At 41.1% G+C, this 12356-nt stretch overlaps 1 protein-coding gene across 3 annotated transcripts in view; it reads right to left on the bottom strand.

The window, feature by feature from the left end:
• The window catches only part of Cast (calpastatin), a 94723-nt gene extending 83475 nt beyond the window's left edge, over positions 1-11248 (bottom strand). Inside the window, exons 1-2 of one of the 3 annotated variants that reach the window (XM_013022040.1) lie at positions 11081-11248; positions 10807-10904 (exon numbers count right to left, since the gene is read on the bottom strand). In XM_013022040.1, coding sequence (XP_012877494.1) covers positions 10807-10881 — 75 coding nt within the window. In that variant the 5' untranslated portion in view covers positions 10882-10904; positions 11081-11248. Of the gene's footprint in view, positions 1-10143; positions 10215-10806; positions 10905-11080 lie in introns of those variants that run through there. The other 2 variants (XM_013022042.1, XM_013022041.1) reach the window with 2 other exon arrangements.
• Positions 11249-12356: the final 1108 nt, after the last annotated feature.

The raw sequence follows: 12356 nt of genomic DNA, 5'->3' as shown, positions 1-12356 counted from the left end.
AACTTCCACCAGCTGTTGGAAATTCCTACAGTTCTTCCATCTGAATATGCACCAATGCAAAATGATAACCACACATGCAATTTCTCCAATTAATTAGAATCTCATTATGTGTAGGAACAGAATTATTAATATTTTACAAAGACACTAGTGATGAATGTATTTTTATATGAAACACAGAAGCTTTGAAAAGCATATCACTCCTGTTTTTATTGTAAGATAAACCACAAAAGCCGGGTGGTGACTCACACTTGTAACCCTAGCTACTCAGGAGGCGGAGATCTGAGGATTGCAGTTCAAAGCCAGCCCAGGCAGGAACCTAGATAAGACTCTGGTCTCCAATTAACCATCAGAAAACCAGATATGGCACTGTGGCTCAAGTGGTAGAGTGCTCACCTTGAGCTGAAGAGCCCAGAGACAGAGCCTAGGCCCAGAGTTCAAGCCCCATAACCAACAACAACAAAAAAATTAAAAATAAAAAGTAAATAAATAAAATAGATTTATTTAGATGAATGAGTCAAACACTGATTTTTTTTCTTTGTGGTGATTCAAAGGGATTCCATTCTAGCCTTCTACATTAACCAACTAGCTGTTCCCACTAAAATGCTCAAAACCTTCCAAGTTTTATAGAAATAAAAATACAGTTTGGGAAAGTTATATGTAATTCATATTTTTTATTTTGAGTTTTAATAACTTAAAAATGTAAGTATTGCTGTTTTGTAATTCAAAATAATTATTTGTTCTCAATAAGTAGCAAAATAGAAAATATAGATAAATAGAAAATAGAAATATAGATAAATAGAAAATAAACAAAAATCATTTATAGTCATATTCCAACACATTTCAGAACACTGAGGATTAAATTTTTCAATTTCCTTTTAAAATCTAGCTTTATTATGAAAAATTTGAACATATAGAAAAGTGGGAAAGACTATAACTTGAATGCCTATATTACCAGTAATCAGATTCATCACTTATTGACACTTCTGTTGTATTTTTTCATTTACACAAACACATACATGTATACATGGCCCCTCACAGATGCGTGAGCGCATGCGCACACACGCAAACGCACACACACACACACACACATCTATATATACTTGCACTTGAAAGTAAATTGTGCACATTCCAAAACTTTAACACTGTTTCAAACACCAAACATTTCCTTAAATTAAGCACCTTTTCCCACATTAACTCAACACTATAGTTCCCTACTAGCATTCAGTCTCTTACAAATAGTAACTATATAAACTAACCATTGCCCTGATCATTTCTTGAGGGGTTTATTCAATATTCAACAGTCTGTTAGTAACGTAAAATCAAATCTTTTCACTGGAAGAGATTCTAAATGTTCAATTTTTAAGTTCCTGGGATAATGGAGCACTGTTCATATAATTAAGCTGATGGAATGAAATATTTTGGAATGATACATGTCAAATTTGATCCATCTCAGCCACTTATAGTGAATCTTTCTAGGGCGGAAGAAAAAAAAATTGGCTAGCACTATTATGTCTAGTTGAGGTGAGAGGCAGGGACCAGGGACGCAAAATAGATTCGAATATAAGAAAATCAAACCACATCAATGAAGAATCCTACTTGAGTGAAAAGAAACTAATGCCAGTACAAGGAACTTCCTTTTGTGGTCTCCTTTGCTTCCCATAACATCTCATCTCTGGGGAGTACTCATTGTCATTCAGTGAGATCTTTATGTTGATTTTCTACTTCGCTTACAACAGTGAAGACTATAGTCTGATCAAAGTTTATTGGCCAGAAGCTAGTTAGGATCTTGTGAACTACATCAAGAAATCATTTGATCATGCCTCCCTAGCAAGCAAGATGCCCGAGTTTAAGCCCCCATATCATTAAAAGCAATCAATCTAAAATATTTTTTAAAAGCCAGGCATGGGTGGTTCATTCCTGTAATCCTAGCTACTCAGGAGGCTGAGATCTGAGGACCATGGTTTGAAGCCATCCGAGGCAGAAAAATCCATATAGACTCTTACCTTCAATTAGCCAACAAACAAAAAAAATGCCAGACATGGAGCTGAGGCTTGAGTGATAGAGAGCTAGCCTTGAGTGAAAAAGAAAAAGACAGTGCTTAGGCCCTGAGTTCAAGCCCTAGTACCAGAATAAATATATAAATACAAAGATAAGAACAAAAAAGAAAGCAAACCTTTGAGTCTATTGCTCTAAACTGTAAACAAAATTACCTACAAAAAGAATATAAAAGATTTTGTGTTTCTGGAAAAAAAATTAAGTACAAAATTCCTTTTAGGAGGAGACAGAAACATCTAAAATAAAGCTGTGGTAATATCATGATCTAAGGCAGATATACATAGTCCTAGACTTCCCAGTGCATATAGCTGCTACTTTAAATACTGGCAAAGACATGTTGGGAGAGGGGGACACTGAGCATGATTAGCAGTAGGGATCATCTTTTAGAGCTTGTCCTAAGCACTAAGGAGCTTTGGAAACACTGGTGTAGAGAGTTAGGGGTTAAATTTTGTTTGAATAACATGTACATATTTTCTAAATGTCCAACTAATTATAATGTGTAGTTGGCATTGGGAATTGCTGGTTTTGAGGGAAGATTTGTGGACACCATGACAGGAAAAGGAAGCTTCTGCTCCTCATAGCACTTTATGGAATATGTCCCCACGGAGTATGTATCCACAGGAAGGTTCCTGGGGTCAGACAGTCTAGGGCAATTCTGGCTTCTCCTTGGTGAACTGACTGCTCGGTGAGGGAGCTCAGGGCCTGTGTCTGCACCAGTATTTCCTGTCCCCATTCCTGAGCTTTGCCCTGATAGTGGAGCATCTTATCTTCATATTTGCAAAGTACTCTCTATTTTCCTAGTGAAGCAAACAAATTAACACTTCATGTATACTTCTTGCTGACTAATTGCCTCATATATATACATACATACATACCATACATACATACATATTGCCTTTCCAATCAGATGGTAAATTATATTCTTAGTCACAGGGTGGGACCATGACAATGTAGATTAAATAACCACATTAAAAATATACAGCACACAAAACCTTCTAGGACAAGGATGTAGTCCTAGTACAGATAAAAGCAAAGACAAAAAAAAAAACTTTCTAAACATTGCTGGAGAAGTACTTTCCTTATCAGTAAACTAGATAAGAGAGAAAGGCTGAAATATAGTTTGAAGCTACTTAAAATGTAAAAATTAGTGCTCACACTCCCCACCCCAGTCTTGTATTTTTCCTGATTTTTAAAACAAGATTATCTGCCAGACAACTGACAGACCAAGGTGTAGAGCTGGTCTTGCTTCTAAATAGTCTTCTTGAAGGCAGAATCTGGACCTATGTGCCTAAAGGTGGATTCCTTGCTCCACTTCTGCTCGGTTGAGATCACAGGAGATTTTCTTAGTGGATGGCCTCAAGCTGGGTTTGGTCAATGAGAGGCATTGGAAGGTGGTGGGTTGATGAGGAACCGGAGATATTAGATCTTCCCCTACTCTTGCTCTAGGGCTTCTCTATACACAGTAACTCCTGCAAGCCAAGCCAGATGTTTGTTACTCCAACTTCTGTAATGTTGTTCTGTCCCTACAGCCTAGGACTAGTAGTGGCTTCTAATCTATGAGTTGCCTTCTCCTTACCTGATGTTTTCCCAGCCTTTTCTGTAACCTGGGTTACCAACTTCCTGCATCACACATTACTTCTGTCTCAGAGTCCTTTCTGTCTTTTTGCAGACTGCCACAAATTCTAACAACATAAGAATAGAGTGGATTTGGAAGACTACGTTACCTTGGGCAAATCATTTAACCTTTCAGTTTCACCTTGTAAAGTGAGCTAAATGGTACCTATCCCAGGACATGGCACATTTATGAAAAGGTTAAAAATTAAAGAGGAGGTTGCCTAATGTCTACCTCATTTGAAAAGTACTATCAATTATTCCATTCCCTTCTTTTACCCTAGTATTAATATGATTGTGGTGAACTGTTAACACTGAAATGAACATGAGAAATAAGCAAAGATCTCAAGGCTTCTTTTTGTTTTGTCGGTCATGGGGCTTGAACTCTGGGCCTGGTCATAGTCCCTGAGCTCTTCAACTCAAGGCTAGCACTCTCTACCACTTGAGCCACAGCGCCACTTCTGGTTTCCTGAGTGGTTTTTATTGGGGATAAGAGTCTCATAGAGGTTCCTAACTGAGCTGGCTTTGAACCATGATCCTCAGATCTCAGCTTCCTGAGTAGTTAGGATTACAGGCGTGAGCCACAAGTGCCTGGCTTCTTGCATTTTCTAAGGCTGTAAACATTAGGAAAAAAGAATTTAGTGCTTTTTGCTTGTTTGGAGTTTTTGTTTTTGTTTTGTTAATACTGGGTTTTGAACTCAAGGCACCTGCTTGTTAAGCACTGACAAGTTTTGTTTTGTACTTTGCCTATCTGATAACTGCATATTATATCATCCTTACATCTCTATGTAACACCACAGGATAGCATATTATACCTCCATATAATACCAACTTGAGGGATAGAAAATTCATTTTCCCAATAATCTAAAGCATAACACTAAAATTTCAATTTCTGTGCTTTAAAATTCTTTGGAAGACTGCCCTCAGTCTTGACTATAGAGATTTGACAGATAAAATAAGATTGGTACAATGTTCATAATTATGGTTGCCAGTTGATTTATATATGGAGAGAGCTCATTATATTCTTTTTTTTCTTCCATGCATATATAAAAATTTTCCACACAAAGCAGGGCGCTGGTGGCTCACGCCTGTAATCCTAGCTACTCAGGAGGCTGAGATCTGAGGATCACGGTTCAAAGCCAGCCCGGGCAGGAGAGACCATGAGACTCCTATCTCCAATAAACCACCAGAAAACCAGAAGTGGCGCTGTAGCTCAAGTGGTAGAGCACTCGCCTTGAGCTGAATAGCTGAGGGACAGCGCCCAGGCCCAGAGTTCAAGCCCCACGGCCGACCAAAAAAAAAAAAAATTTCCACACAAAAGTTTAGGATTCCCTGATCTTGAGTATTTTATCTTCCCAGAGCCATCCAAAGGCAAAATTTTAGCTATCCTAGTTTTAATACTAAAAAATTTCAAACTCATGGAAAAGGCTAATGTGAGAGAAAAAGTTTACTTACTAAAATGAAAGAAATCCATGTATCTAATAGGAGCTAAGTGTCATTGGTGTGCAATAAGGAAATGCAACTAGATGAGGGCTGAATATAGAAGTCTGTAATCTCAGATATTCAGGAAGGGAAGTGAGGCAGAGTGAGGTTCAAAGCTATTGAGGACAAAGTTCTGGGGGAAATCTTATCTAGGTGCGGAGGGAACACTTAAGGCAAAGGAAACAGAAGACTGACTCAAGTGTTAAAGTGTTTGCTTAGCAGATATCTTTGGGCTCCTCCAAAAACATCTGCTACCAAACTGCTACCAATCATACCATACAGGTGGTATGATTGGCTATGAAATTCCAATTTGATTATATCTCAAGCACTTTTTCCCAACATTTTGCTTCTGATGGATAGCAGTGAAGACACTGAAGGGCCACAGATGCTTTTCATCCAGGTTTCAGAGGAAGCATCAGTTGCCTATCTGCCATTATTGCTTCTGTCATCTATCTGTAACAAAACTGCAGTAAGAGTGACATCTCTAAATCAAAGCAGATTAATAAGAATTTCTCTTTTTTCTCTTTTTTGTTCTTTGTTCTTTCTTTCTTTCTTTTGTTGTTGTTGTTGGTCGTGGGGCTTGAACTCTGGGCCTGGGCGCTGTCCCTTAGCTCTTCAGCTGAAGATGAGTGTGCTAACACTTGAGCCACAGCTCCACTAAGAATTTCTATAGTTATTTTGTTGCCACTAGGATACCTGTGTGGTTTTAGTCATAAGAAATGCAAGAGAAGGCCAGGCACAGGCCATCTATTCAGTTTTTGTGTTTGTAGTCTTCTACATAGAAAATGACACACCCCACGAGGACAGTAAGCAACTAAGAACATAATCACTTCACTCTTGAGTCCTACAACTTTTCTAGTCAAAAGAAGATTCATATGTTTTCAGAAAACTCTAGCCATTGACCCTTTTTCCTTCTGTGTTGAATCCTATCTGAAGAAGTAACTTATAGGAATAATGTTCATTGGATAAAGTTGCTTTTGCAATTTTCTTCACTGAAAGACACTTGGTATAGTTTGTTTCCTCTATGATCCTATAAATTTTTCTGGTTGTCATAACGCTGTTTGGGGAAGTTCTCATAAAAAAGAAAGCAATACCTTGAGAAATTTCATTATTACATGAATAAGATCTCCATCCTGCAATTATTCAAAATGGGGAGAGGTATGGATGGTGTGCTTAGAGATGTCTGGTAATGACATCAAGACAACCTGGTTAGAACTAATTACCCCCTAATCTGCACTGGAATCTCAGATGACATGCTCTGTTTCCACCCCCATTGCAGGACATCATCTTTTAAAAAGTACTTGTATAATATAATTAAATTTATAAGAGGTATCAAAACTGACTAAAGACAGTATCTTCAGATATTAGTCTGGGTGTTAAAAGAATTGTAATATAGTTGAAAAACAAGCTGTTCAGAGATTGCAAGCCAAAGAGAAATATGTTTTGACTTCAGCCTTCCCATGACCCTAATATCTAGGCCCTTTCTGTAGACACTATCATTTTACTTTCTTATTTCTAAAATTCATTGCAGCCAAGTTGTCTGTTCTGCCATAGAGAGCTTGCAACACTCTTCTCAGAAGGAACATAATCATGGAGCCTTCCAAATGACTGGGCTTTTTGTCCATGCTGTCACTGGGGCCATGAGTCTAATTAGAGTAAAAAGCACCTTTAATTAACATGGATTAATAGAATCAACTTCTGACTCAGAGATCTGATACTACTCTAACCCAAACTTACTCTTCTTAATCACTATCAGGCTTATCAGATGTTCTTCAATTGTAGTTTTTTTCCATATTTTGTGTTTTGAATCTAATCACAAAATTCTTCAGAAAGCATTGTTTTAGCATAAAATGTATATGCAATGTTTCACTGATTAACTTTATAGGTGGCATGCTCTTAAATGAGCATGTCTTTTAATTATCTTCTTTATATATTATCTTTTTCTTCTGTCTAAACTTGGAAAGCTAGGAAACAGAATTTTTGAAAGTTAAGCTATTCACAAACTTTTAAAGAATTTAAAGGCACCCCCCCAAAAAAAAATTTAAAGGATCCCATTAAAGATACTTTATTAGGGCTGGGAAGGTGGCTCAGTGGTAGAGCGCTTGCCTTGCATGCATGAGGCCCTGGGTTCAATTCCTCAGCACCACATAAGCAGAAAAAAAAAGCTGGAAGTGGTGCTATGGCTCAAGTGGTAGAGCGCTAGCCTTGAGCTGAAGAACTGAGGGACAGCGCCCAGGCCCAGAGTTCAGGCCCCACAACCAGACCAAAAAAAAAAGATATTTTATTACATTTCTTCATTTTTTGCTGGTCATGGGGCTTGAGCTCAGGGTTTAGACACTGTCCCTGACCTTTTGCTCAAAGCTAGTGCTCTACCACTTGAGTCATAACACCACTTCCAGGATTTTCTAAATAGTTTATTCAAGATAAGAGTCACTAACTTTCTTGTCCAGGCTAGCTTCAAACTTCAATCCTCAGATCTCAGCCACTGGCCCCTGGCTTAAAGATACTTTAGTTGTAAGATTTACCAGACACATATGTGTTTATTCAATCATCCCTTGGTATCCATGGAGATTGATCCTGGGATCCTCTAGGATACAAAAGTCTGCAGGTATGCAGGTCCTTTACATCAATGACATAGTATTTGCATATAATCTGTGTACATCCTCCCTCATACTTTAAATCATCTTTAAATTTCTTATGATACCTAATGTAAAGGTCAGGTAACTAGTTGTTATACTATATTGACTGGGGGATAACATAAGAAAAAATGTTTGCACATATTTGATATAAACATAAAACTTTGTGCGTGAGCATGTACATGCATGTGCATGTGTGCCAGTGTGCCAGTGCTGGAGCTTGAACTCAGAGTCTCTCTTGTTCTCTTTACTTTTTCACTTATGGCTAATGTTCTACCACTGCCAGATTCAGCTTTTGTTGGTTCACTGGAATTAAATATCCCATGGATTTGTCTGTGCTAGCAGACTGTGAAGTTTGAATCTCAAATCTCAGCCTCCTGAATAGCTAGTATTTAGAGGTCTGAGTCTGCAGTGCCTGGCTAGACACAAGTTTTGAAATATCTTTGATATATGATTGTTGAATATGTCAATAAAGAGGCCTAACTATGCATATGTATACATAGGAGATATGTATATATATGTGCAACAAACACAAATTTACAAAACTCTCTATATATACATACTGCATATTTCATATGTATACAACATATATAAGCATATATGCATATATGTATTATATGCATAAGCATTATATGCATAAGCATATATGCATATATGTATTATAAATTGGACCTATAAATTTTTGAATGATTTCCAGGCAGGCTTTGTGGAATCTCTGAAGAGCTTGAAGCTATGTAGATAGTTGCATTGTTTGTATCTGTATGTGCCTATGTTGAGAGTTTTACTCTCCAGTATTATAAACAGTAGGTACTTGTATCTTCTGAACACCCTGGAATGCAAACTGAACAGAGATGTGCTGTCAAGTATAAACTACACATAGGACTTTGAAGAACTAAATGAAAAAGTGAACATAAGCCATCTGGAAAGTTACCCCAGTGATTCCATGCTAAATATCTGGAATAGGTTAACTAATATACATTATTTTTATTAATCTGTTTCTTTTTGCTTTTTTTCATGTAGTTACTAGAAAGTATTCAATTCCATATGTGGCTCACTCTTTATTTCTATTGGGTAGCATTCATCTGTGAAAAGTTAAAGTGTGGTAACAAACATATGACTGATTTTAATAAATTTCTACATGCAAAAAGTTTGTTTTCATAATAGCTGCAAAACTGAATTCTAAGAAGTTTTAGGAAAAAATTTAAGGAATCTATAACATAGTATCATAATAGTAAGAAAATAAAGATTTAAACTATTTTTCATAGTCTAGCTAACACAATTTTCTTGATAATCATGAGTCTAATGTGGACTCTGAAACCATGCCATCTATATTTGTAGATAATTTATGGACTAATACAATGAATGGCACAAAAGTAGATGCTCAACAAGTGGTCATTGCCAGATAAGTAAAACTTTTCTCATTCTAACACAAGGTTTCTAGGTCAAAAGAGTGTCTGACTAGTACATTGTTGCTTTTCCCAATACCACAAGCTAAACTAATTTTTTAAATGTCACCAAATATAGATGGTACATTTTTCACCATATATGTGTGTGTACATATATAGAGAGTGGAAAGAGAGAGAGAGAAAGAGGGATGGAGGAAGGTGAGGAGAGAGAGGGACAAAATAAATGCATACTTTTGTGCTTTTCTCTTTCTTTTCTTTTCTTTCTTTTTTTGGAAAGCAATCTAATATTAATCATGCTTCCTGGTTTCAAAACAAGTGCCAGCTTGATTGAGTATCACAAAAACCAACTGGTAGGCCTGATATTCAGCACACTTAACAAATGGAACATGTTAATCTCCCAGCCAAAGCAACATAGTATGGAGCAGTGATTCTCCCTCTCTCTCTCTCTCTCTCTCTCTCTCCTCTCTCTCACTCTCTCTCTCTCTCCTTCCCTCCAGCACTCCTCTCAACAAAGGTTTTGATCTCAGTTGCATCTATTTCTTGGAATCTTCTAGAGCTCACTCTTTTACCTCCCTTGTGTAGGAGATGGCACTTGCGCCCATCTACAAATTTAAAAACTGTACTTTGGGTTCGAAAACAAATCTGGGCTTTAGGGCTGGTGTCCGAGCTCATTCAGAAGTCCATCCCCAGGGGTGGAATTCCTCCAGCAACAACGGCAGGTCCATTCAACTTGCCAGTTCCCACTAGGCTGCGAAATCGAACTCTAGGCTCGCCCTCGCATACCACAGGTGGGTGAGCCTCCAGCCTCACCCGAGCCTCAGCTGAAGGTCTGGGAGCAGGTCGCACCCCATTTCCACCCCTTGCCTTCGACAGACCTTCCTCGCACGCCCAAAGGAGCAAAACAAACACACTCCCTTCCCAGTCCTGCCCAAGGCATCGCTGCCTCCATTTACCGTCTTGTACCACCAGCTTGCAAACGCCATCACAACCACCGGCTTGTGCTGAGCTGCGTAGGCGAAGGACCCAGAGCGGGTCGCGATGCTGCGGACGTGGGGCTCACACTCTCCGGTGCTCGGCCCTGAGCCGGGGGAGCCCTACAGCTAGCTGCCAGGTGGGCGGGGACCAGAGGGAGGAGCCTCTGACCCCGCCTCCTCGGCCTCAAGCCCCGCCCCTCCGCCTAGGCCCCGCCCCCGGTTGGGTCGCGGCTAATTAGGGAAGGGCGTTCTGGTCGCAGCCACGCCCTGCGGCCCCGACTTCTCCCCCAAGACCGGGACCCCCGGGGTGAAATGCGCCTTTTGTGGGGTCCTGGATGATCTTCCTTCTCTCTTCAAGCCCGGGAGCTTGTGACGCCTCTCATCAGCCAACTTTTCCCCCTACGCCCCTCAAACCCGGCCGGCGCCAGCACCAGCGCGCTGGGCCCAGCCAGGGAAGCCCCAGCCGCCTTCGGCCACCTGCTGCGTGGTGGACACTGAACCCCGACCTAAGGCCGTCCCGGGGGGGGGGATCTGGTGGGGGTCCGGCAGAGCAGGCCCGGCACCACCCCCGGGGCAGCCCGCCTGGCCCGGAGCGGGGGTCCCTCCTCGCAGGCCCTTAGCTCGGAACGCAGCGCCACTCACCTCCTGGGGGTGGCGGGCAGCCGCGGCGCGCCGGGGCCGCGGGGAGGCGGCGGGCTTCGGGCCGGGCTGGGACATGACGGGGCCGCTACGCTCGCAGCCTGCGGGAAGAAGAGCCGAGGCTGTGAAGGGAGGTCCGGGCTGGGAGCTCGGGGAGGGCGGGGGAGGAGCGGGCGGAGGGGCCGGGGAGCGCGGGGTGAGGCAGCTTTTCCGACCCAGCCCCGTGCCTACCCGCCCCGCTTCTCCCCCGGCCCCGCTGAGCCCTCCCCTTCCTGACCTTCCCCGGCTACAGCTCGGGGCTCTGCGTCACCAACTTTAACATCCTCAGCCCGGATCGTCGCCCGGAGACCTTTCAGCGAGCCCAGGTCGGCCTGAGGCTTCGTGGGTCAGGAAGCGGGGGACCCGAAGGCTGCAGGGGTTCCTTCTTGTATTTGCCAGACGGACTCTGCAGTGGTGCCAGCGAGAGCTGGGCTTGGGCGTGGCCGGCTGAACTTCTCTTACCCCCCCCCGCCCCGCCCCAAGAACAGGGAGAATTAGACACCTTTTCCGCAATCTTTGCAAGGTTAGCTGAGAGTTTATTAACACAAATCCAGCCCTAGGCTGGGCTGTCTAGTTAAAGAAGCAGAATATTTAAAGGTCTGTGTGTGTGTGCGCGCGCGCATGCATGCGCCTGTGTATGTTTTATAATGCGTTTACTCTGTTGTTTTGGCAGTTTGAAAGTTTAGTAATGCTTTCCCATTCCAATCCAATCCGGAGAATTGTCTCAGTTCCAGATTTAAGCCTTTAGATCTTTTGAGAAGTCTAGTGGATTTTGTTTCTCTTGTTGGATTGCTTTTATCTGAGGCTTATCTTAACCAACACTTCCGGGGTTGGAGTTAGAAGTGAAATTTAACCAGCAGTACACCTATCTGGTGAAACTGTCAGCCTGTTGGTGTCCTTAGCTGATCAGATGTCACAGAAAAATCTGTTACCCTGCAGTAGCATTGTTATTTGGGGTCTTGATTCAGTCTCTGCAGTGTGTTTTAGACAGTAGGAAAGAAGCCAGATTATAGAGAAACATTTGCCTGGTTATATAGTGAGAATGAACTTCTAGTTTCCTCTTATTCCCTCATTTTTAGGAATTCTGACTGCCTTTTCCTCAGTAATAGACAAATAACATTCTTTATTGGGGAAGGGAGATTTAATTACATTTCTCCTCAAAGTGTTCTACTTACTACCTGTTTTGTTTTTCTTTTTCTAGTACTTCAACAATCAGGCCTCGGTGCAGAGACACATACATAAAAATGAAACAACTTGGATGTAGAGAGCATAATTGTCCTTTAAAAAGTTGGTGGCATCAATTGCACATATAGAATGGAAGAAAATATGCCAGTACATTTGATAGTTCTGATTAAACTACTACAGTAACTAAAAACAAACAATAAGTATAAAAAGACAATGCTGGACTTGGTGGTATATGTATGCTTGTGGTCTCTGATTCAGAAGGCATTGGTAGGAGAATGGCAGTCTGAGGCTGACCTGGGCAAAATTCAAAGGCTTTCTGAAAAATAACC

The sequence above is a fragment of the Dipodomys ordii genome, unplaced genomic scaffold (assembly GCF_000151885.1).
Source record: "Dipodomys ordii isolate 6190 unplaced genomic scaffold, Dord_2.0 Scaffold59, whole genome shotgun sequence".
Classification (NCBI taxonomy): domain Eukaryota; kingdom Metazoa; phylum Chordata; class Mammalia; order Rodentia; family Heteromyidae; genus Dipodomys; species Dipodomys ordii.
This window is presented reverse-complemented; position numbering and strand designations above follow the sequence as displayed.